Genomic DNA, 26,474 nt, shown 5'->3' on the forward strand with positions numbered 1-26,474 from the left:
TTGACATCATGAGAGGAGAAAATTCACAAAAGTTTGGTTTATTATATTGATCGATAGTAAAGTAAGTTAACAGAGTCGAAAAGAAAGATAGAATAGATCGGAGTAGATTGAAAGAGTTGTAGGTGATCGTGGAGGATAATGCATAGTAGTCGTTGGTTAGATATTGAGCACATGCACACTTACTTCAGTTTTGAATTCGCTGGCCGGAGCCACAGGACCCGCCTCATAGACAATCGTCTTGACCACTTCCTGCAAGCGTTCCGGCGAAGGCTCGAGGATGGCACAGTCGGCAATGCTCTTGGCCTCACCTCCCGCATTTGTGGCACGTACCATGTATTTTCCGGAGTCCGTGGTTTCCGCTAGAAACAACAAAATATTCACATTAAAATGTTAAATCAATTAACAGAAGGCAGGTATTTGTATTACCATTTTTTAGATATTTTTATAAATTTTATTGTACTGAAGATATTTGCCGACGCAATGAAAATGAAATGGGCAATGAAAGCTTATTTAAACATGTTTTGAGACCTAAAGTCTTTGTATGAGATGTTTGCGAAAACATTTTAGTGTTGATAAATAAAACATTGCAAAAATGTGGGTTAAATAAACAACAATCTAGCTATGCCATTTGGCTGTCATTTCCTGGCTAATTTCAAAATAAAATTCGAAAGCGAAATTTCTAAACGGAAAAAATTTGATTAACAAGTACAATAGAAGACAAGATAAAATGCTATAGTCGAGTTCCCCGACTATCAGTTCCCCAACATCATCACATCAAACAAATTACAAAAAATAAAATTCTAAATTTGAATGCTGATTTTTAGAGAATTGCGCCAGAAACATTTAGAGGTATGCCACTTTAAAATCCGATTAATATAAGTTGAGTTATGGAGTTTCGAACTTCAGCCTTGGGACACTTTTGAATTTGTACAACAACATAACATCAGGAAAATGACAAAAATATTGAAAAAAAATAAATTTCCAAATTTGAATGCAGATTTTTAGAGAATTGCTCCAGAAACATTTAGAGGTATGCCACTTTAAAATCCGATTAATATAAGTTGAGTTATGGAGTTTCGAACTTCAGCCTTGGGACACTTTTGAATTTGTACAACAACATAACATCAGAAAAATGACAAAAATATTGAAAAAAAATAAATTTCCAAATTTGAATGCAGATTTTTGGAGAATTGCGCCAGAAACATTTAGAGGTATGCCACTTCAAAATCCGATTAATATAAGTTGAGTTATGGAGTTTAGAACTTCAGCTTTAGGGCATTTCTTAATTTTTTTGAACTGCTGCAGCATCATAACATCATAAAAATTACAAAAAAAATTCAAAAAAATAAATTTCTAAATTTGAATGCAGATTTTTAGAGAATTGCTCCAGAAACATTTAGAGGTATGCCACTTCAAAATCCGATTAAGATAAGTTGAGTTATGAAGTTTAGAACTTCAGCTTTAGGGCATTTCTTAATTTTTTTGAACTACTGCACCATCATAAAAATTACAAAAAAAATTCAAAAAAATAAATTTCTAAATTTGAATGCAGATTTTTAGAGAATTGCTCCAGAAGCATTTAGAGGTATGCCACTTTAAAATCCGATTAATATAAGTTGAGTTATGGAGTTTCGAACTTCAGCCTTGGGACACTTTTGAATTTGTACAACAACATAACATCAGGAAAATGACAAAAATATTGAAAAAAAATAAATTTCCAAATTTGAATGCAGATTTTTGGAGAATTGCGCCAGAAACATTTAGAGGTATGCCACTTCAAAATCCGATTAAGATAAGTTGAGTTATGAAGTTTAGAACTTCAGCTTTAGGGCATTTCTTAACTTTTTTGAACTACTGCACCATCATAAAAATTACAAAAAAAATTCAAAAAAATAAATTTCTAAATTTGAATGCAGATTTTTAGAGAATTGCTCCAGAAGCATTTAGAGGTATGCCACTTTAAAATCCGATTAATATAAGTTGAGTTATGGAGTTTCGAACTTCAGCCTTGGGACACTTTTGAATTTGTACAACATCATAACATCAGGAAAATGACAAAAATATTGAAAAAAAATAAAATTCCAAATTTGAATGCAGATTTTTAGAGAATTGCTCCAGAAACATTTAGAGGTATGCCACTTTAAAATCCGATTAATATAAGTTGAGTTATGGAGTTTCGAACTTCAGCCTTGGGACACTTTTGAATTTGTACAACAACATAACATCAGGAAAATGACAAAAATATTGAAAAAAAATAAATTTCCAAATTTGAATGCAGATTTTTGGAGAATTGCGCCAGAAACATTTAGAGGTATGCCACTTCAAAATCCGATTAAGATAAGTTGAGTTATGAAGTTTAGAACTTCAGCTTTAGGGCATTTCTTAATTTTTTTGAACTACTGCACCATCATAAAAATTACAAAAAAAATTCAAAAAAATAAATTTCTAAATTTGAATGCAGATTTTTAGAGAATTGCTCCAGAAACATTTAGAGGTATGCCACTTCAAAATCCGATTAAGATAAGTTGAGTTATGAAGTTTAGAACTTCAGCTTTAGGGCATTTCTTAATTTTTTTGAACTACTGCACCATCATAAAAATTACAAAAAAAATTCAAAAAAATAAATTTCTAAATTTGAATGCAGATTTTTAGAGAATTGCTCCAGAAGCATTTAGAGGTATGCCACTTTAAAATCCGATTAATATAAGTTGAGTTATGGAGTTTCGAACTTCAGCCTTGGGACACTTTTGAATTTGTACATCATAACATCAGGAAAATGACAAAAATATTGAAAAAAAATAAAATTCCAAATTTGAATGCAGATTTTTAGAGAATTGCTCCAGAAACATTTAGAGGTATGCCACTTTAAAATCCGATTAATATAAGTTGAGTTATGGAGTTTCGAACTTCAGCCTTGGGACACTTTTGAATTTGTACAACAACATAACATCAGGAAAATGACAAAAATATTGAAAAAAAATAAATTTCCAAATTTGAATGCAGATTTTTAGAGAATTGCGCCAGAAACATTTAGAGGTATGCCACTTCAAAATCCGATTAATATAAGTTGAGTTATGGAGTTTAGAACTTCAGCTTTAGGGCATTTCTTAATTTTTTTGAACTACTGCAGCATCATAACATCATAAAAATTACAAAAAAAAATTCAACAAAATAAATTTCTAAATTTGAATGCAGATTTTTAGAGAATTGCTCCAGAAACATTTAGAGGTATGCCACTTCAAAATCCGATTAAGATAAGTTGAGTTATGAAGTTTAGAACTTCAGCTTTAGGGCATTTCTTAATTTTTTTGAACTACTGCACCATCATAAAAATTACAAAAAAAATTCAAAAAAATAAATTTCTAAATTTGAATGCAGATTTTTAGAGAATTGCTCCAGAAGCATTTAGAGGTATTCCACTTCAAAAACCGATTCGAAAAACTCAGCTAAACGGAAACGCTTCTTTCGGCCTGGTACATACTTTTCGACGAATCTAGTATACCCCTTTACTCTACGAGTAACGGGTTTAATTAGTACTTACCCTTTTCGATGATCAGCCTGTAGGAGTTGCCCTGGGCCAGCAAGCGGTGCTCGGAAATTCCAGCGTCCTTTAGCGGCTTTTCGTCCTTCAGCCAGGTGACCGTCGGTTCCGGCAACCCGGTGACTTCCACCTCCATGGTTAGCTTCTCGCCCTTCTTGCTGACTTGAGCCTGCAGACGTCGCCCAAAAACAGGCGGGAATATGGTCTCTAGATTTCGGGGAAAAGACCAAAACAATGAGCATTAGCATAGGCGAACACATTTCAGCAGCCTTTGTGTGTCATTGCAACAGATTTGTAGCTGAATAATTTACTAGAACAGCCGTCCAATAATCGGCCATAATGAATAATTCGCTTAGACAGCCGACAGGCAGTAAAAATAATCTCAAACACACATTGCAGGCAGCAGCGACAAATCTGCAAACAGCCCGAGTAAATAAACGATCTCAGTCTTCAACCCGATTTACATAATAATAATTGCAGGCATTATCCCACAACCCCAACCCCAATCCACAACCATATCCACATCCCGATGAACCACCACCCCCACGGCTGCCAGAAAATATTTATAAATTTGTGTAAGAAAATCTTTTGCATTGGCCAAGAGATTCTCCCTCACCCGGGCACACCAGCCAACCAACGAACAGAACAGATTGAAATATAAACAAAAACAATATAGCCAAGAATCATCATCCTCCAACCCTGTCGACCACTAAAAACTCATCAATATTCTCGGGAGCAGTCGAGCGGCGTTCAAGGCATTGACGTTTGAAGATCTATTGACGGTCTAGGCCCCTCGTCCCTCGACAATGACACTTTAATGCTCTCCACTGATTGATGTGGTCAGAACAAACGCCAACATATGATATAGGGTCCCTCCCAGGGAACATGTGTATGTGGTTTTTTCAGAGTTGTGCACACTTTTCGACAGCTTTTTAGTTCATTTAATTCTGCGAAATTTATTTCTAAAAAAAAATCTGACGATAGTAATTTGATATGATAAATTAGGTCGCGTATCGGCAAACGTTGGGTACCATTAAAAGAATTTTTTGTACACGAATTTTTATGGTTTCTAGGAAAATTTAAATTTTAATTCCTTTAAATAAATAAATGTTAAATAAATCTTATTGTGGCAAGATTAAACTCAAAATTACACATCGACTTGTTTCTCCTAATGAAATACCTCAGAGCTAGTCTAAAAATATCTCCTCTTTAAGAAATTTGTTCAATACTCACTTTTAACAACCAAGTCCGCTGTGCTGGTGGATTGGCCCACAGTATTGGAGGCGGTCACCGCGTATCGTCCCGCATCGGCCACGCCCACCTGTTTGAGCTCGATGGTCACGCGATTGCACTTGTTGGAGATCCTAGTGTGGGCATCCTCGAACAGCTGACCGCCATTCTTCTCCACCTTGATCTCGGGCGAGGGAAAGCCATCGTAAATGGCCTCCATGCTGACATCGGCGCCCTGATCCACGATTTTTCCACTAAGGGGAGTGGTGAACCTGGGTGCTATTTCTCTTCTGAGGCGAGTGGGCGAGTCCGGTAGTGCTACTGCGGATTGTCCATTGGCTCCACTGGATTGGATAAAGCTGAAGGACTTTTGCTGCACACTGGGGCTGCTCATCTCCTTGCTCTTGTGCAACTCCTGGTAGTGATGGCTCTCCACGATCTCCGGCCGTTGTTGTCCAAGTTGCTTCAGGGACTGATCGATGTGAGCGGAGGAGTGATGAACCTCGGTTTGAGGAGCATTTCCCTCATAGGAATTGACCTGCGAGGTGGAGGTGGTGGTAAAGGTCTGCTTTTTGATCGTGACCCTCGAGGATTCGGTGTTGTGCTCCTGGCTCACGGTTTGAACATCACTAGAGGCGGGCAAACCACTTCCTCGGATATTCAAAAAGGCCACACAGGTGGCCTTGCCCGCCTCATTCTCAGCTACACAGCTGATCTTGCCCACGGCATCGTGGGTTAGCTTCTGAATGGTTAGCACTTGACGTTCTCCACTTGTAGAGACGAGGAAATTATGACCGTGAACGGGTTGATCGTTGAAGAACCAGTGGACCTTTGGTGTGGGCTTCCCCTTGACAATGCACTCGAACTTGATCACCTCATCGATTTCACCTTGTTTGTCACTAAACAGTTCTTTGAATTCGGGGCACTGATGACGGTCTATGATTTCAACCGATGATTGGCTACTTCTACGGTTCTCCGGAGCATTCACGGACTTCACTATGAGATGCGAAAAGCATTTGGCATCTCCCGCTGGATTGGTTACCTTTACAGTATACACTCCCTTGTCGTCGCCACTCACGTTGTTCAGGATGAGCTTAAAGATTCCCAGTTCGGAGTCGGATTGTGTGGTAATCCTCTGATCCAGTTGGAGTTCCTTGTTGGTCAGGAACCACTGTGCCGACAAGGGTTGATCACCACTGGCCTGCACCTCGAGGACCACTTGCTCGCCTTCATCAGCCAAGACATCGGATAGAAGTCTCTCGAACTTTGGCTGCGAGTCCTTCGGTAAGGATTGCCGCTCCGCCTGCGCCCGAGTGGCCGGTTCCGCTTGATTCAGGGGAGTAACCTTGAGTTCACAACTACTGGAAGCTTCTCCAGCCGAATTAATGGCCACCACTTTGTAGTGTCCTGCGTCCTCTTGGTACACCTCTTGGATGATCAGGGAGCATCTGTCCCCTTGGAACAGCAACTGAACATCGGCGGACTCCTTAACAGGTCGCTCATTGTGGTACCAGATGACCTCGGGCTCGGGTTGACCCACAATCACGCAGTCCAGCCTAACGGGCTTACCCTCGAATATGGAGACATCCTTCAGGGGCAAGTGGACGGCGGGCTTGATCGGTTCTATATCGCTGGCCATCTCGGAATCGGAGGTCTCGTTGGGCAGTCGACCCTTTACTATCACGTTGCAACTGGTATAGGCTTCGCCAGCCAGGTTCTTGGCGCTCAGGACGTAGGATCCGGCGTCGTTGGGATAAGCCTGCGGGATTATCAGCGTTACGCGGCCGTATTCGTACTGAAAGTACAGAGAGAAAAGCACGGAAAGTCAAGTCAGTTTGAGTTTCGGTATTCACCACACCCCAATACAAAATTTGGTGGATATTGAATGCTTTCGTTTCGTTCTAGTTGTGTGCTTTTTTTTTTGCAATTTAATTTTCCTTCTTTTTTACACCGATTTAAATCTTATTTACGAGTGTCTATGTGCACGGATGAGGCGCATCCGGCGGATTGGAGGCGCAGACGCGAGCATGTTTTGTTTATTTTTCGACAACAAATGATCTTTGTTTTGCCCCAAATTGCAGGAAGCACCTGAGTTCAGGTGTTCAACGCTTCAATGGAGAACAATCAGAGATTTGCTGGCATAATTGAAATGGTTTAATTCATCAAATAGAAGTGAGATCATGTTTTGTCAAACAAGCGGCGACGGCGGCAATTAAAAGTGCTGCCAATGAAATCATTTCTCAATTTTTAATTTTGCCCAGATTTTCGTTTTCATTACGCTTCTTTGCCAATATGAAAATGAAAATCTGCAATATGTGTGCGCACATTTGTATACACAATGTTGGCGCCCACAATAAACAAATTGCCTGGCCTGACTGTGGTGAATTGAATTCGCCATGCTCACATGGCTCGTTGCACGGTGAAGCTGCCAAAAATTGCAGCTATTAGATATTATTATTATACGGCTGCTATATGTTTTACCGACCTATGCAGCGCACTATCTATCCGTAAAGTGCGTTGGCGTGTTTTCAAAACGATCGCCTTGAATTCTGTTTGACCAACGATCATCTTTTTGCGGAGGGAGAGAGCAAAAATGCGTGACTGACGTCAGTCGGATCATTTCTTTTCGAATTTTGGAACATGCAACGCCCACCGCAAAAAATATGTGAATTCGGTCTGCTTTTTCCAGCCAAAGATTCTCATATGATACATACAATGTTGCTATGTATATGGAAATGGTCAATAGCCAGACAGTTGGGGGAATTGCTCTAGCTGGTATGCCTTTCCATTTGTTTACCCTTTGCAGGGGGGTCTGATCGCAAAACATCGGAAGAAAGTCGGCGGAAATCTTTGGGGTTTCCTTTCGAAGCCAATTAAAATGTACATGTTAATGCTGGTTTTTCTGCTTAAAATTATTTGACTAATCTTGAGGAGCGGAAAAATAGGTAAAATGTGTTTGTAAAATATATATAAATTAAATTTCTGGTTTAACTAAATATTCTGGACGAAACAATTCAGTTGTGCGGTTAAAATGCTTGCAAATTCCTTCAAAATTGTATATCAACACTTTGTCTGTTCATTTTAATTTATGCATCCCAAAAGGGGACAAATTATTGGTCGACTGGCAAAAAGACTACGAACCAAATCATTCGCAGAAAAGTATAAAAATAAATTCCGTAAATTACGATCTATCAAACAGTCTCAAGAGTCTATGCACTGAAAAATATATCCAGCAGAGTTTATTTTACGAGATTTTTGCCTTCTAATTGAACAGCCATCGAACTCACCTTGGAATCGCGCGGCTGGAAGGGCTTGCCGTTGTGCAGCCAGTAGACTTCTGGCCTGGGAATGCCGCCCACGATGGCCTCCAGCTTGATTTTCTGACCCACACGCGCCATGGCATTTGAAAGGGGAACCTTGAAACTGGGCAACTCTGTGGGTTCCAGAGCTACAAGACGAGATAAATTTTGACGAATTGTATTTAAGCAATAGAAGTGGAAGGTGTTCAGAAATCTTCATGTCAAATATAATATATGATGCTTACGTTCCACAATCAGAGATGCCGAGCAATGTTCAATGCCCGCCGGATTGGCGGCACTGCAGGTGTACACCGCGTCGTCCTCCAAGAAGACCTCCTCGAACTTCAGAGTGGCCTCTCCATTATTGTAGCTGATCACGTAATCCGGAGAATCGTCGATGCACTTGTCATTTTTGAACCACTGAACAGTGGGCAGGGGAACTCCAGCCACCACGCAAGCAAACTGAAAGGAGCTGCCCTCGGTCGCCTTGCCGCTCTGCAAGTATCGAAGGATCCGTGGTGGCACCAACTGCACTTCGGCGGCATTTTCCCGGACGGATAAGGTGGCATTAGTATCGCAAGTGCCCACCAGATTCGAAGCACGGCAACTGAACCGTGCTGAGTCTGCGGCAAAGGTTTCTTCGATTACCAATCTGCAGATGCCCTTATCGAAGGTGGTCTTGTAATCGGAATTAGTTTGGATACTGATGCCATCCTTGAACCATTCCACGGCGGGCTCTGGAGTACCAGTAACCTCGCATTCGAAAACGAATCGGTCTCCTTCGCGAGTAACTGCATCTTTCAGAGGTCGAGTGAAAAGCGGAGAGGCATAGCGCAGCTCAGTGAAAATGGAGTTAACCTGAATGTCCTTGCGGATGTTCTCGGTTACAATTCGCTGCTGGTCCACCTGATCGCGTAGGGTCTGGAGTCTGGTAATCTCCTCACGCTGGATGCGGGCTTCCTCTTCGCGTTTCGATCGTGACTCGTTTTCTCTACGAATACGCTCCTCCTCCTCGCGGCGAATGCGGGTTTCCTCATCCCTGATATTTTGGAGGCGCACTTCCTCTTCTCTGCGGGCAATCTCCCTGAGCGATTGGATGCGCAACTCCTCCTCCCTGGCAGCCTGTTCCCTGGCCAATTGCTCTCGAGTGGCCTGCTCCCGAATGGCCTGCAATCTAGCCTCCTCCTCCCGGACAGCTTGCTCCCTCAGAGCCAATTCTCTGGCTGCCAGTTCCCTCTGAGCCTGCTCAATGGCCGCCTGCTGGCGCTGGTTTTCTAGGCGGGATTGCTCTTCTCTGTGCAACCTTTCCTTGGCCTCCGCTTCCTTTATAGCCTTTTCCCGTTCGGCTTGGTCGCGAGCATCCCGTTCCCTTTGCTCCTTTTGGCGCTGCTCCTGCTTCAGCCTCTCCTGCACCACATTTATGTCCATCTTGAGCTTGATGAAGGACTGGAAGATGTTCATTACATCGTTGTACAGGGACGACACCTTGTTCATATCGTGGGCACATTGCGAGGCACTATCCAACTTGGAGCGCAGAGCAGCCTCCCGACTGGTCACGTAGTTTTCGATATCATTGACCAAATTTCCCGCTTCCACGGAATCGCGCAGATATGGAACCTTGTTGGACACGCTGGTGTAGAAGTAGCTAATCTCACGGTACTCCGCGTCGATCTGGGAAATATTAATAGGTTATTAACATCGAACGCAAGACTTAACAATGCATGAAGCTCGTGCATCGCTAAATGAGTAATAACGTTTCCATAATTACGTTTACCAAGAATTTAATTACCAAGGATTTTAATTACCCACCTTTTCGACCACCTCGAAGAAGTCGGTCGCCTGGTTGAGGCTCTTTCGTTTCTGCTTCACTTGATCCTTGAAGCTCTGCCATTTGTCGTTGAGTTTGCGCAGTTCGTCCTTGACGTACCGCTCGCTCTCGGGATTGGTAATAAAAAGCTGTTGGCTCGTGGACTCCGTAAACTTCTCGATCCGCTTCTCGAGCAGCTATTTTGTGTGGGTGAGACAAGTGATGTAGTAATCTTCTCAGACAGCCAAAAAAAAAATATGCACTTATCGCCAGCGAATTAACCCATTAGGCAGCAACTAAAGCGTAGTGTGTCTAGGCGAAATGCAGCCAAGCGTGAATATATTCTCTTGCACAGAAGAAAATATTTATAAGCTTTTTGGATAGATATAGCTCATACAAAAACGCAACTTTATGCAACTATTTCGGACATTCCTATCGGAAATAATTTGGAAAAACTAAATAAATTTTGTGATAATGATTTTCTTTGGTTTTCCAATTCTCGTTCGTGCATTTCCACATCCATCTGCTCTTTGGCTTAGCTGGTCATTAAAATGGGAACGCCAGAAGCAATTTATAACAGCAAATGCCCAACGGCAAGTATAAGTGCATTAAAAAGTGGTCTGAATGTGTTTCTGTTTCGGTTTTGGCCTACTGTATCTGCTGTATCCGTATCTCTGAGTTGTATTTCATGTATCTGGCCCAGAGTTTTTAATTACAAACTAACGACAGCTGCCGCTGTCTGTCTAAAGCCCATCGCCCGCCGCTGACAGCGACAACATTTTGAAAGTTGCGATATTTTCGAAATGTCATCCCGGCAGTGCGTCGTTTCCCATTTGGAAATTTGATGAATGCTGTGGGGCTGCCAGTTGGATGGGTGGTCACCCATCCGCCCCAAAGGGTAAGCGGGATGTGATGCAAAAATAAAGACCAACACACAACTCTGTCGCATGCAGGGATCGATCCGGTCTGTATCTGTATCTGTATCTATTCATCTATACATCTATGATCTATAGCTATATATCCATGACTACTGCTACCTCGATCGTGTGGGCTGTTTGGCCCCAGCGTCGCTGATGGTGCGTTGATTTCAATTGCCTGGGCATTGAACACTAGAATGGGATTAGATCATTCAATAATTTTAAGCCCATCAAAGTCGACTCGAAATCTATTAGAGATCTATTCGGCGTCGTGTGGTGTCATCATTAAAGAAAATATGTAAATTTTCCCTCCTATAAATTATTTTCATACCTTGTAGTTCTCAACGATTGAATTTGTTATTAAACATATAATTCAATCATGTCCGATTATTAAAATAAATTCTCTTGGATGTACGTATTTTCTAGCATTAGTGGTTGCATCGCGAATGAATATAGTTCTGCCCCGAAATGTAGTCACTTGCAACAGAGAACTAACAGAACCCCTGGACTTCAACACTTTGTTGCATCTTGTTTACCCAGAGAAATAAATAGTTGCGCCCATCGCCCGATCCGAATGATCCTAACCCACCTCAATAATCCGATTGCCGGCAGTTCACTCACCTCTATGGTCCGTTCAAAATACTCAAACGCCAGCGACGTGGTCTTGGCCGCCGCCAGACTGTCGACGCTCTGGTTGTTGATCTCGTGGAGCTGGTGGCTAACGCTGTCCAGGCTGCGATCGATGTCCTCGAGATCGGAGCGGAACTGCTCGATCTTCTCCAGACGCTCCAGGGTGGACATGCGTGCACTGCTGTTGGACTCGAAGTGCAGGCGCAGGTTCTCGAGCAGCTTCAGTATGCGGTCGGTGTCGATTTCCCGGGCTCCCGGCGGTTCCAGTACGCGCACCCGATCGATCAGCAGTTCGGATTGTGTGATTAGCGATCTAAATTTATCCATGCACTGATCGCGGAATTTCTCGTGCTCCGCGATGCTGCGATCCGCGCCGGATGCGGGTTCCTTCTGCTGCCTGGCGAAGTAGTCGTCGATTTCGCGACGCAGCTGCACTATGTTCTCCAGAAACTGAACCACACTCTCCACCAAAGTGCGATAATCGTACTTGATGCCGTCCAACTTGGCCTTCAGCATGCGCAGGTTGTTGATCACCTGCTCGATCTTGGCCAGCGATGGCTGATCCTTGGTCTGGATGCCGAGCGTGGTCTGGATGCGCTGCTGTATCTCATCCTGGGCCCTTTCGATGTCCTGGGTCACGTTCGTCAGCTTCTCGCGGGTGCTGATCAAGAGCTGCTTGGAGTCCACGCTCTGCGAGGTGAATACGGGATACAGCTGCGTGTCCACCTGGGTGCTCTTGGCCACGGTCTTGAAGGAGGACATATAGATTGAATTATTTAAGGTACTAGGGTACGTAATCTCTTTACAAAAGGAGATGCTTTGATCTGCAGACGGAGGCAAATCATAAAATCTCCCAAAATCTAATTGGCATGTGTTTGTAGTTGCAACGCACTCGAAGTGCATTTCAAACAAACTTCCTCGGGCAAATGCGAATTTAGAAATATATATTTACTCTATTAAATCCTGACTAGACGCAATTAACTCAGAGATTCCCGATCCCGATCCCGATTTCCGCACTCACCTCCTCGTTGTCGCTCATGACTTTCTCGAGTAGATATTCGACTTCTCGCTTCTCCGCAATGCTCGTTGTCCAATGCTCCAAACTGCTCGTCACGTCGACCTGCCGCTTACTGAAGTCGTTCAGCGTCTCTTGCACCGCCTGTGCCGAGGATTTGGTCTCGAGATATGGATCCACAATCTGCGCGGCGCGCCGTTAAAAATAGCATGGAAATAGATGATTTTTATTTTTATTTCTATTTGATTTTGGTCGCGTTTTGTTTTATATTATTTTCTGTTTGACTGCTGTGCTTTGTCGCTGGCAGGAAGGGAATTTTCCGAGAAAAGGCGGCGCGTGGCACGCTTCTGTGACTGACTGTGGCCAGGGTCTGCTGCCTTCTGCCACTGCTGCCGCTTCTGCCACTGCTGCTCGAGTCCAGGCCAGATCCGACCGACCCGACCAGCACCATACAGCCTATCTATAGCCCGGCAGCGCAAATTGCTTTCTTTATTTATGGACTCAACTCGAGTCGAGTCGAGTCGAGTCGAGTCGAGTAGAGTCGAGCCAACAACTCTCGACGCACAAAACTCGCGGCAGAATCTCCGCAAAGAGCGAAATTTCTAATTTCAAAAATTTTCTTTTGCGCCTGTTTGGCCGCATCTTCCCGGTTTTATGTTCACGTATGGGGCGAAATGACGTTGTCGTTTTGAATACATGTTTATGGGCAAGCAAATCATATTGTTTATAATTTATAGTCCCCGAGCGGGCTGGCAAAATATAAATGGAGAGCTGGGAGTGGCGAACTGGAATACCCTGCACAAATGATTGCGAATGAACTAAACTCAAAATCATAACTTCCTTGTACACTTAAACAAGTGCATTTAAAATCATAAATCATTGCCATATTTGTAATTTCGAAAACAAGTAAAGACATTGCAGACTAATAGTTGCATACTTTTAAAGTGCTCTGTGAACCGAACCGCATGTGATTCTGTTTTTCGATACTAAGGTCATACAGAAAAGCAAAGGTGTTGTGCAGTGTACATGCATCCCAGATCTCCAACCCGCCTCCATAGTCAGAACACCCCATCTGGCCCAACCTTTCGCGATTGTTTGTGCCGCGTCAGCAAGCTGCTTCTGGGAGCTGATGGACAGCGTGCAAATGCGCCAGCTGTCAGCAGTTAGTTGTTCCAAAAGCAAAGTTTGCGAGCATAGATGAAGCATAAACAGAGTGCAGCATGCATAACCAAACAGCGCCGCCCTGACATTAGAGAATTCCTCAAAACTTAGATTAAAAAACTTAAGGAACTAGCAGGGTCCCTTCCCCCGATACAGACTTTTAGGTTGATGAATCGCTGTCCGCGGGACTTCAGTTCTCCGAAGGTGGATGCGATGCCCGTCCAAGTGGCCTGGAGGAATTGCAGCTTGTGCTCGTCCGGAGTTTGTTGCAGTTGGCGCTGCAAGTTGTCCAGCTGGCTGGAGAGCTCGTTGGCCAGCTCAAAGAAGTCTATCAGCAAGGACACGTAATCCACGCGCTTGAGAACCAGGTCCTTCAGTTCGATCCAGTGCTTGTGCAGAGATTCCGCCTTGGAGTCCACATCGTAGCGCTCTTGCGGGCTCAGGGATTCCAGATGGACCTTGATGGACTCGAGCAGCAGGTTTATCAGTTCGCCTTTTATCTAAGGGGTAATCAATGTGATTTTTGTCATTAGTTTAGCTTTCTCTTTCAACGGAATAAATCGTTTTTTATACGTGAAGGCGGTCACTGCACTAGACTCACCTCAATCGCACAACATACGTAAAGAAACTCTTTATAAAGCATTTCGGTCCATCAATTTTTGTCGAACCATTTTTGTATAAAGATTTTCGGTTCGTAGGTAGTCTGATTCATGTGAGCACTAAATGTCGCTTAACATTTAGTAAATAGTATAAGGATATGCGATATACATATAAATAATAATAATAAAATAATAATAATAATAATAAGTAAATAGTATAAGGATATGCGATATACATATAAATAATATATTTGGTCATTTAAAACCACAAACCTCGAGATCCTGCATAAGTTCATGGTGCTGGAGAAGGAACTGCTTGGCCTGCTGAAGATTAACGCCCATATCCACGCTTTGCTGCAATTGAAGTTGGCCGGAGGCTCTCAGCCAGGCCAAAAGCTCATTGTGGTGGCTCAGAAATTCGCTCAGTGCTCGCTGAACCTTCTGCTGATCCTCGCTGCTGTTGGCACAGATTCCCTGGATGTAAACCTTCCTGTTTTCCAGCTCATCAAGGACCCTCTTCACACCTTGAGTCTCCGGCTGAGTGCGTCCCACTTCATCGAGAATGCCATAACCCAAGCGCAAAGGTTCCTCCGTAAAGTTACGAACATCGCGATCCACCTTGGAGTACATGGCATAACTCTCCGGGGAATGAGGAGGCAGTTTCACGCTGGTCAGCTCCAGTTCTAGTTTCTCCAGAACACTCACAGTGTGCTCAGCCTTGGCGAAAAACTCTCGGGATTGATGCAGCCAGTGTTCCCGCTGATCCACCAGATCCAAATGCTCTGTGCAGCCACTCAAGACCGCATAGGCCCTAGCACATGCGTCTTCTTCGGTGAAGTGACCAGCGGATTGGACCTTCTCCTTGGCTCGCGTGATCTTCAGAGCTCGATCACGGAGGAGCAGGGCCTGCTGTTTCCACTCCCTGTACTTGGTGAGCATTTCATTGGCCGTGTGCTCGCACTCGCCCAGGCTGTACATGCTATTCAGCTCCATCCTGGCTTGCTGGAGAGCTGCCTCCAGGTCGACTAACTCCCTGCCCAACAAAGCCAATGCCAGGCACTGCTCCATTTGGATTTTCCTCGTCTGCCAGGCGAGTTCCAGGGAGTTCCTTCGGTCGTGCAGGGCCTCTAACCACTGCTGAACTTGGTGAACTGCCCTCGTGGCGTCTCGTTTAATGTGCTCCGGTCTTGTATCGAGGGTCTCCAGTTTTTCCAACTCCTCCAGCTGCGCCAGCAGCTCGTTGCCATCTTTCAGGGCTGCCATCACACCGGTGAGCATGTCTATCCTGAGCTGCTTGAATCTGTTCAGAAATTCCTGGACACGGGGCACATCCGGGGGATGGAGTGTCTCCTCGCAGGCCAATTCCAGTTGGTCCATCTTCCTGAAGCATTGTGTCATCTTATCGTGGAACTGTGTGCACAGTATCAGAAGGTGCTGACGATCCTGCAGAAGATTCAGTATGTCCTGCCAAATGATGTTGAGCGTATCGGCCATGGCATTGACCAGTTCGGAACTGATGCGCTTGCTAGCCAACAGTTTGTCCGCCTTCTGGACGAACTCATACATTGGTCCCGGCAGGCTCTGAAAGGGTTTCGAATTATTTAAAGGCTTAATTTGATATTGCAGATTGACTTACCTGTAGATTGCGAAGAGTTTCGTCATGCTCCCTTTGCATGTGCAGAGATTCGTCCAGATTCTCCCCAAGCGCTGTGATCTTCGGCTCCAATTCTACCACTTTGATGTAGATCTTTTCCGGACTCTGAAAGGGTTGATGGTGTTTAAGATGTTTCATGGTTAAGTGGCTGAGCGGATTTTAGTGTGGTTTAAAAGTAGTGTCAGACTAAGACTGTTTAGTTCATTCTCTCATTCATTTACGTCAATATTAAATTTCTTTAGTAATTTTATATAAAACTAAAGATTCATCCCCAAGAGTATTATTTAAGCTTTACTTTCAGTATCACAGTAGTATAGTATTCTATTTTTCTGGAGCACACAAACTCCCATATCGCATAGGACAACACACAACACACACAAGGGTCCGCTGCATTCCTTGCCTGCCCCCAAATCCGTTCCAGTCACGTTCCTGGGCTCCCAGCAGCTGGCTGCATTCCCATTCATGCGGCTCGCAGTTGACATTGGAGGCCAGGAGACGTGTGCGATGATCTCGTGCAGCGAGGGAAAAGCAAACCTGCTCCCGAAGCAGCTTCTAATTTTGGTAGCACCACCAGAAGCTGCCTCCGAACTCGCAGATGTAGAAGAAGTAGCAGAAGTGGCACCACAACCTCAGTTCTGTTTGATAGCAATGAAGGTCAGCATCGGCTGTTTATGGTAATGGCATCCGTTAGTTTTTCCTGTTGGGATGAGCATGTGTCGATGGAGATGCTGCTGGAGCTGGTGAAAAGTGCCACATGCCATGGCCATGAAGAACTCGGCTGATGGCTCACAAACTGTTAAAAGGTCTTGCCACTGATTGGGTTTTATGTCTAGGGAAAGCTGCGTGGGCGCTAATTTGTTCGCCGAAAATGTTTTGGGCAAGGTACAGTCGTACCTCTGTAAACGGAACTTCCCTACTCACTAATACTATGAAAGGATTTCATTCCCAATATATATATGTATATAGTTTATGTTGAAATCCTTCTTTTCTGAGATTACTTATTGCAGATATATTTAAAAGTGGTTCTTGCCACAGATGTTGCGCTGTAGACTTCCATTTTAGGCGCTCAAGGGTTTCGATTTTGATCTGCGACTGCCATTAATCAATTTAAAATACAAATTAATAACCGGGCTATTAAATTAAATTGTGTGCCCCACTGGCAGCGATGTAAACCGATTAGAAAAACCAGTCGAAGTCACTGACTCAATGCGACGTGAGTGAGTTTTCAATATGCACACATCAATAATTCTCGAAAATCTGAATAAATTTTGAAGTGTAACGGGCGGCATGGTGGGAAAGGGGGAATAATCACGTCGTCTAACTGAAATATGAACCATAAATGGTATGACATCACTATAAACAGGCCGACCATAACTTAGCTTATGTACGTATAAAGCATAAAATAAACCATTATGCACATGGACGGGCGCCTCACTATTTCCCCTCCGCACAAACATACGTCACTCATTGCGAAATTGAATCGTATTTCAAGTGGCACACAAACACGCACCCAGCCGTTAAGATTCGTAAAATGCATTTGGACATTTAGAAGCGTCAAGCGTCTTCGCCCGGCACTTGTGCAGCTCCACATGGCGGAAGTGCTCCAAGATCGTGGCCAAGTCGGAGTGGGAGTGCTTTTGCCCCCATCCACAGAGCCCGCAATGACGGCGATGATATAATGCCTAAAGCCCCAACGGCGGTTCAAAACAATAACACCCTGGAATGGAATGCACGGGGAGAGAAACGGTCAACGCAATACCCTTTCCGATCTCCAAGTTCCCAACACCATCCACATTTTGGTACTTCTGACAGATGGAATATGTGTGTATATGAGCTGCTATTTGTCATTCGACTGTTTAGGTGCCGATATGTTGCAGAACTAATGGAATCAGTCATTGAATAATTACCTCTGCATTTTAAATCGGGTTAGGGTATCTACCACTGATTCTACCAAAGCCGGACAGAATGATTTGGGGAAGAAGGATGGGACGGGAGGGGCTACAAGCGTCCTCTTTGAGGCGCTTAGCGTGAAACACGTTTTTGGCTTTTAAATTAATACTTTGCGGAGGGGATAGAACACGATTTCGATATGAAATTACCTCGATGCTGTTGCCGTTGTTGTTGCTGCCATCGTTTTGTGTGAAATCATTGCGCATTTTTATAGAGCGCCGGCCTTCTCCGCTCTTTCATTACGGCCATTGGCTACAATATCCCAAATACCGATCACCGATCATCGATTTAATTGGGAATCGCAATTGCGAAGGCGTTGGCTTGTTCTACCTGATTTATTTGGCCAGATAGCTACATGTAAGGTGACCAATTACTTAAAGATTTCTTATAAACAGTTATTAATTACAGTTTATTAATTTAAATACATTGCCCATATTCTGCGAGTTTTGATTTAAATATAGATTTTAAGCAGCGTGGAGCACATTTGCGAAAACGAACATTATTTCATCGCAAAAGTTCACCAGCCAGCCTTGACCCAAAATCCAATGTCTCTCATCTGCCCATTAATATGCAATTTAGGTACATTTACGCATGGCATGTTGGGCTTTTTGCAACAATTTCATTTTGTGGCTGTGCGAGTGCTCCAATAAAGGTGAGCTAATTGAATACAAATTGAAATTGGCTAATTAAAGCGACATAAATCAAATGCTCGTGTATGTTTGTTCTGCTCCTGATCAAACATAGGCCACTGGGGCCATAAAAAGTGTGTATAAACAGACTAATAAAAAACCGCATCAATTTTCGTGTGTGTGTGTGTGTGTGAGCGGTTTGATGGAGAGCAAACAGCATTAATGTATTGTACAAATACCCATATGCAAATGAATTTGCTGAATTTACTTCGGTGTTTTGTGGATAGCACGCTCTAACGCGTTTACCCTGTTCCTCCATTAAACCCAACTTGATTTTGTCATAAAACAAAAAACAGCACAAAGCATTCGTCTATTTTGTTATTGTTCACTTAGCAGAGGTTCAGCTTTTGTGCCGCGATCATCAGCTGTGTGTGCCAGAGTGATGTCAGACTTTTGGGTTCTATAAATACCATCGAACATGAAACAATTTCTGTTCAGGTTTTTGTAGGTCGCACTTTCCCAGGCCGACGGCGTATTATGAGTACACGTATTGGGCAATCTTGTTGCTGCCATCGAATGCAATTTAAATTTCAATTTAATTCGCAGCCAACAAAAAGATAATTTCTATAATTGTTTCTACAAATTATTGGCCACGACTCGAGACTCGCGACTCGCATCGCCCATCTGCAGCATCTGCAGCAGCCACATCTCGGCTGCTGTTGCGCTTTTCCAGTTGCAGCAGCAACTCGCGCGACTTTCATTGAACGTTTATCGGCGACTATCAGTTGCCATGTAAACATGCAATATATTTCGCGTCTCTAACTCGAAAAGCACCGAGCCGTCGCTTCCACTCCGGTAATTACAGCAGCTGGATCCCCTACAGTGGACCCCCGGAAAGCGGAAATTGCGGGGTATTTGGTTCAAAACTATCCACGAAATTGCACGTGAGTGCCTCTATTGAAAGAATTTCTTCCCATTTAACATAGCGTTTAAAAGCGATAATGGGATAATAAATGGTTCAATATAATGTATGGTCTTCTCCCTAGATACAAAAAATACTTTTATGTATCGTTACTTTCGCATATGGTGAGGGGCCACTGTATACTTCAGCTTTGCAAATTTATGCTTCGCCTGAAAAGCCCCCTTTTGAATAATTTTCCATGAGCCGCTTTCCTTGCTTATCAATCAGTGCGTGCCAAACTGTTTTGTCAGTTGCGCTAAGTAGCAGCTGCATTAAATCCACCGATAGACGGCATATCCCCAGCCGTCTTTCGAGTGGATCCCGATCCTCATGCCCCAAGCCAATCCGCAGACCCATCTCACAACTCACAAGGCGAAGAGACGCGACTGCGTTTGCGCATAGAATACATTATTTTTAGCGCTTGAAAACGTTGACGACGCTTTTGGTGTTGGATACCGTCAGTTAGGGCTGGAATTTTTCAATTACTGATAAGATTTACGGCCAATTCGCCGTGACACGCCATCGGGCAAATGAAGAACTGCCATCGAAGTCACAGCTTGAATATATTTTCGTAAGCCAGCATTAGGCTTGGACTTAAATCTTTTTTTTATGGTTGTAACCACCTAGATTAAAACTTCTCATAAAAGCTAGTGAGCAACACGGTTACATAAAATCGGAAAGTAAAAACCGAATAGCTGATATATTTTACTTTGAAAAGAGAATTATTATTTTTGATAAAATTGTTAAAATTGACAGAATTGCAACCTAGACAATGATAACCACGGCCTTGCCTTTCCCTGCCGTTCGCCTCGAAACAGCGATCATAAATCACAGTGACAAATCGCAGTCACATGACTGAATGGCAGATCTGAACGCGACCAAGTCACAGTTTCTGCCCGTTCGCTGGCAAAATGGGATGCCGCGACTCTTTGGCGAGCGGGCGGAATGCGCAAGCTTTTCATGCGTAAATTTATGTGCCTGCCAAGCGTCGTAAACATTTCTTTCTTTTGAGCCTTGGTGCGGCTTTCTATCGGCCGTCTCTTTCGCTGCACGTGATGCCATCTCTTTCGTCCATTAGACAGTGCGCACCGCGCAGCTGCGGCGTTTCACCCACGCCAAAGGCCCAAGGCAATGGCACATAACTCGTACAGTGCCGGGCATAAGTACATGCTCATATGTCTCGCCAATTTATGAGTGAAATGCTGCGACTTTTACAAATGAAAATGCCATAAATTCAATTAGAGCTTTACGCCTGCTTCCTCTGGCGCCGCCTCGTGTGCAAATCAGAGCAGATCGCGTTTTAAGCCCGATTCGATGCGATTCGAGATTGCGCAGACCCAAGATCTGAAATTCAAAATCCAAAGCAGGTCGCCAGTCGCGCCCCAATTGCTTCATTATGGCCAAACCAAAGGCTCAAATTAATTTCGCGCATTAGATTCAATTAAAAGAGATCTTCAGCATTCGTGGCCAGCATTCGCCTCACATTCACAAGGAAAATCGGAAAATCTATTTATTTAGAGAGAGTCTAGCTAAGCAAACATGTAAATCTTCTGCCTTTGAAGTTTCTCTTTCCAGTTTGTTTCAGCCTTTTAATTGCCATGAAGCAAATTTTTCATTCCAGAGCCACAAGAACATAAAAAGGAACGTTTTGTTACCAGGCCCAAAACATTTTTCTCATTTCAAACACTTGTAAATATTTTCGTGTTGCATCAACAAACATTGTAATCGACATTTGCGTCAGAGCCAAAACCGAATCATCCATTGAGATTGATGCCCGGATGGCCGAGAAGTTGAATCGCCCTGGTTAATTAGCTCTGGGTGGGGCCCATCTAAGAAGTTGATAGTTTCCTTGGGGGATATGTAAATCATGTCAGGGTGATTTTAATACAAGACGATTTCGGATGCCCATGGAGATAGAGATCCAATTAAACGCTCTGCCGACAGACAATGTACTTTGTATCTGCGTGGAACTTACCACATGTCTACGGAATTTCTTTCAACGGAATATCTTCAACTGTTTTTCACAGGCAAATAAATGTCATTTAAGTAGTCACCACAAAATCGCATTGTGCCACTAAAAACTTGGCAGATATTCATATTTTCTGCCAGCACTTAACATTCAAAATCTTAATAACTCAACTTTGTTGTGAGTTGGAGTATGGGTACACAGACAGAATAATAACTTAGTTATTAGGATAGGTCTTATAAGTTCAAATATCTTAGGTGAGAAAATATTGAAGAGGGCATTTGTAAAATAGATATCTTTATTTGTAGATAGTCTCATACTTTAAAATCCTCCTTGCCAAGTTGTAATACTAAAATGCAATATAATCCTACTCGTAATTTCTTTCTGTTGAGGAAAACTAACTGAAAGAATTGTCTGTTGCCTGTTTCGAAATATAAACCCGGAAAGGAAGGAAACTTTTGACATATTTGCATAGTTTTAAGTTTGAGGCCGCGGGACGAAGGGGGTCTTTCAACTTATTGTTTCTTTAATCTTATGCTGAAGCACAAAGTTTAAAGAACTTTCGCCGCCATTCCCCCTAGAAAAAATCGCCCACCGCCCACGTGGAATTTATAACAATAATAAGGAGCTGAGCTCATCGAACATTTTTGAGCTCATACATTTGTTACATTTTGCGTGTGTTTGTTGTACATCTGTTGGCTTTTATTGTGGATTATTGTGTATTTATTTTTACTCATTTGTTGTTCTTATTTCAGCTTTTTTTTGGCTCTGTTCCGTTGCTAATTTGTTTATCTGCGAGAACCAGGGAGAGAAACCGCTCTTGTTTATTTTCAACAGCATTTTTGGGACCAGTTCGAGAATAACAAAAACAACGACAGGTAAGCTACATAATAGTTTCGTTTTCAAATTTCAATACTGTTTCCAAGCAGGCCAGCGGAAACTGAAAGAAATCTGTATATTTTTGGGGTCGCTTGTGTTCAATTCATAGAAATGCGAGTACGTATACAGCAGAAACGTGTTGAAAGGCTCGCCAGTAAAATGTTTTTGCATAATTTCCAGAATCAAAAGTGGGGGAAAAAAAAAGGGGTAAATCAAATCAAATGTTTAACACATGGAGCCGTGAGTCTCGAATGGCAAATGAAGCAAAAATAATTATTCTCATGGCGAGAAAAAATTGGCACAAAGTGGCACACCGAAATTTCAATGGACCGTTGGTTGAATGAACAGAAAAGTTGGTGCAGAAAGAGGCACATTCCCCTTAGCCCAAAAACTATAAACCATACAACGTTGCCCATAATTATTGAATGTGTTTTGTTTCGGGGCATAAAACTTGTAGCGCTTCATCAGAGATGCTTCTCAATCTCAAGTTCAAGTCGCAGCTTCAAGTTCCAGCGATTTGAGGGTGGTGAAGAGGGGGAAATTCAGTGGAGAAGACCCAAATAAAGTTTCTCTCTCAAGAAACTGATTCAGCCAGCTCGAATGGGACCCAGACAGGTAGCAGCTGCGCCTAATTGTTGAAAGTATCTGGCAGATACATTTCTTTTTGTCACGTTTAGTTGGCTTTTGCGTCTTGTTCTGATGTCAGACAACCTTGAACCTTTTGTGGCGTTTGTTTTTCTGCTGCCGCTTTTCAAATATTTATAACCGCTATCAACAACTTTTGCTTTCGTTGTTCGAGTGCTAATTGGCGCGGAAATTGCTGGAAGCCGGTTTAAACAATCGAAAATTGTAAACCAGTTTTGGGCATTAGAAGTTCATGAATTTTTCAGTGCTAAAGTCACATAGTTTCGCCTTATATCTGGGGGGTAACTACGGGATAATTATAGGAATTTATCAATTAATGACGAATGTGGTGGCCTACGATCTGTAATAAACATGTGCTATGTTGGAGGCTGGACTATTTAATAATAGTCGTATGTTGTTGTATAGCGACTTGATTGATAAATGGTTTGATAACAGTCTGAGATAGTGTCTATTGAACTTCAATTCTCTGTTTTGCATCTGTCTGTTTTTGCCCAAGGCGCAAACTGCACTAAATAAAAAAGTTTAATTGCACTGTCATTACTTATAAACGAAGACAATGTCGTCATTCAAATGATTAGCTATATAGCTTTATATTGAAAAAAGGTCATTATTTTTACACAGTCCTGATTGATTTTTATGATTTTTTTTATAGCTTCACATAAACATGAGTCGAATGCAACTGCTTTTATAAGGTTTTTCAATGGCTAAAGCTTATCCTTGATGTTTCCCTGTGTTTTTGCAAACTGACTGCATTTCCTAGATTTATGATTTATTCAAGATCTCCCAATACCCCGACCCAAATCTCTTTCGGAGTCCTCCCAGATCGCCTTCCGCATAAATTTCCGCGCACTTCAAGAGCTTTCTCCGAACACTTCTCCCGTATCTAGATAAATGTTTCTTCATGTTTGTTTCCCATTTCTTAGCCTTTTTGCTGTGTGTTTTGTTTGGTTTCGTTTTTAGTATCTTATTTTTATTGTTTGCGGGGTACAAGAGTACAACTCACTTGTAGGAGCGCTATCACCAGCTGGATGGGTCCGCATCGGACGACAACGGTGCCAATGGTGGTGGCTCTGAGGGACGTGGATGGCGGTGTGGTGTGGGTGGTGCCGGTGCCCGTGCCCGTGGACATGGCCGTGGACATGGCCTGGCTTGGAGTCGGCGACGATGATGACATTGTTGCTGAATAATTGAAGGCGTCTAGCTGGGACTGCTGAGATTGCTGGGACTGCTGCGTCTGAAGTTGGTGGCCGGTGTGCGGCTGGCGGGGATTGGGATTCGAGGAGGAGGCGACCGAGTAGAGCGAAGACATCGATGAGTCTAGGGCTTGGCGGCGTTCCATGGTTGCTTTTCTTTCTATCTGCGCTTCTCTACTTTTTTTTTGACTAACTTTCGAGGATTGAGTGCTTGTAGCTTGGTGTGTTTTGCGTGGGCGTTCTATAATCTCTGTCGTTTAGTTTTTCTCGTATTTTGGCTTATTTCCCCTGCTTGTTTCGCGTGTTTTGCATTTTGAACTCTGCTCGAAAGTGGAACTATTAGATTGAGTCACTCGCGTTCGGATTTAATTTATTGGGTTAGTTATAGCCAGGGGATTCGATTCGGCGGTTCCTTCGGTTCGTTGCGAGCGCTATCAACGCCGGCGATCGTCTGAGAACCTCCGCGAATCGGTTGATTTTCGAAACGGAGAATTCTTTTTGCCCGCCGCGATGACTATGACTTCATACTCGCGCTCTCCCTGTCGCTCTAGTGCCTGTTTATTATTCCGTAGTGTCTATATATATGGCTATATAGCCGAGAGAATCGTTTGTACTTTTTGCATATTGAGCCTGAGAAAATTGCCTTTGATGCGTGTGCTAGTCTCGTTGTAGAACCCCAGTAGCCCCTCTCGCCAACGAAAGTCAAAGACAATGCTCGATTCGCGTTTATTTTTAAAACAACAAACTATTGAGTAATTTTTGCGGCGATTTTGCCACGAAGCTAAACTGTTGTTCTAGCCCAGATACTCAGATACGGGGATGCTGCAAATACTGGCTACTATAGATAATAGAAAGATAAATCGCACGGATGTGCGTCAAATGTAACATGTGCCAATTGCATTGGCAGGAGTCGTCGGCAGTCAGTCATTTTTCATGGATTTTTCTATATTTTTGAATACATTACGCATACGCCACGTATGCTCGTGTGCAGCCAGCTGCCTCCATTAGGTAATTTTTGGTGTTTCTCTCAATTTTTAATAGTCGCCGCCGTTGCTGGCGTAATGTAAACTATTTTAATTGTACTTTGCGATGGCTAAAAATAAACAGCGAACAACAAAATTGGGAAGAACAAGTTCCCTTTTTAAAAGTTTACACTAGGGCTATAGAGGAAATGCTTTGCTTCCATATGTTGTTGTCCAAAAATTTTAAATAAAAAAAAAGCGAAATTGTTGATTGAAATTTTCTGGGGCGTGGACTGTTGTAGCATATTGAAAAGTGCACATGACTCAAACAAATAAGCTTTCAATGCATCAAGTCACCGAATATTTTTGAAAAATATTTTTTCGCGCACTCTGCGTCCGTTTCTATTTGTTAAACATTTTGTTTGTGTTATGTGAGGGTCGTCACTGAATATTCGACAACAACAATAAATTTAGCACACTTTGTTGATTTCATCTTCAGATGAGTGAACGCAAAAAAAAACTAGCGCCAAGCATTTTTGAATGTCAAAAATTCTAGGTAAATTATGGTTGATTAATTTACGTTTCATTTTACTTTGTTTGAAGTGCCAAATTTATTGTCTTCTTCCTCGTTTTTTGCCTAACTTAATTTACATAGATATGTTTTTATTCGCACATTATGGAAGCGAAGGAGATATGGAAAATTAAAACGCGCGCGCCGCTTTCCCGACAGCCGAACAACCGAACGCCGCGAACTTCGAACAAGACTGACCAGAGATCCGCAGACTGAAAACCGGAGACCGCAAACTGAGCAGATTCTACGGAAAGCAGCAGATCAGAAAGAGAAGAGCGTGCAGCCCATGAAACTTAACCGATTCGCTCAATTCATTCATGCAGGTCTCATGCTCGGGCTCTCTTGTTTTGATCTCTTGACGCTCGTTAAGCTCAGTTTTAAAAAGCCGGCTTGTGTTTTGAAAATGAGAGAGTGTGAAAGAGCGGGCTGCAGACGCTGGGGAGAGAGGGATGATGCGGGGCTTTAGGGAAGACGACATGAATAAACAAGTGCTCTTGGCATTCGCAGCGTCGTTAATTCATGATTTCAATTTTTAATGCCCTGCGCCCGGCTTTTCAGCAATTACAATACCGGGAAAAGGTAAGGGTATACGAAACGAGATTGTACCCTGTAATTCGGGTAACTTTAAGCAAACAGTACCCCCTTTACCCTCTTCTCTCCATTATAATAATAGTTTAATATAACCATTTACCTCTTAACATTGGTCTGCTAAACAAAATTGAATTTTTAAAACAAACTTTGTTAAAACAAACTCAACACCTACAGATGTTTTGTTAATCTTATGTGTGCATGTTTTCATGTTTTCTCTCTTGCTTGTTGGACTGATACACCCCATATAAGACGGGGTACCTGAAACCACAACGTA

General features: G+C 42.9%; 1 protein-coding gene across 2 annotated transcripts in view; it reads right to left on the reverse strand.

The window, feature by feature from the left end:
• The window catches only part of LOC6546537 (titin), a 122,271-nt gene extending 96,433 nt beyond the window's left edge, over positions 1-25,838 (reverse strand). For both annotated transcript variants that reach the window (XM_015158012.2, XM_015158027.2), the window contains exons 1-13: positions 25,690-25,838; positions 23,887-24,396; positions 15,836-15,958; positions 14,473-15,780; positions 13,759-14,100; positions 12,446-12,622; positions 11,416-12,171; positions 9,880-10,074; positions 8,316-9,741; positions 8,059-8,219; positions 4,775-6,566; positions 3,542-3,748; positions 184-359 (exon numbers count right to left, since the gene is read on the reverse strand). In XM_015158012.2, the coding sequence (XP_015013498.1) occupies positions 184-359; positions 3,542-3,748; positions 4,775-6,566; positions 8,059-8,219; positions 8,316-9,741; positions 9,880-10,074; positions 11,416-12,171; positions 12,446-12,622; positions 13,759-14,100; positions 14,473-15,780; positions 15,836-15,958; positions 23,887-24,222 (6,999 nt within the window). In that variant the 5' untranslated portion in view covers positions 24,223-24,396; positions 25,690-25,838. The remainder of the gene's footprint in view (positions 1-183; positions 360-3,541; positions 3,749-4,774; positions 6,567-8,058; positions 8,220-8,315; positions 9,742-9,879; positions 10,075-11,415; positions 12,172-12,445; positions 12,623-13,758; positions 14,101-14,472; positions 15,781-15,835; positions 15,959-23,886; positions 24,397-25,689) is intronic.
• Between the last annotated feature and the right edge of the window lie 636 nt (positions 25,839-26,474).

The sequence above is a fragment of the Drosophila erecta genome, unplaced genomic scaffold, assembly GCF_003286155.1.
Source record: "Drosophila erecta strain 14021-0224.00,06,07 unplaced genomic scaffold, DereRS2 tig00000021-arrow-pilon, whole genome shotgun sequence".
Lineage (NCBI taxonomy): Eukaryota > Metazoa > Arthropoda > Insecta > Diptera > Drosophilidae > Drosophila > Drosophila erecta.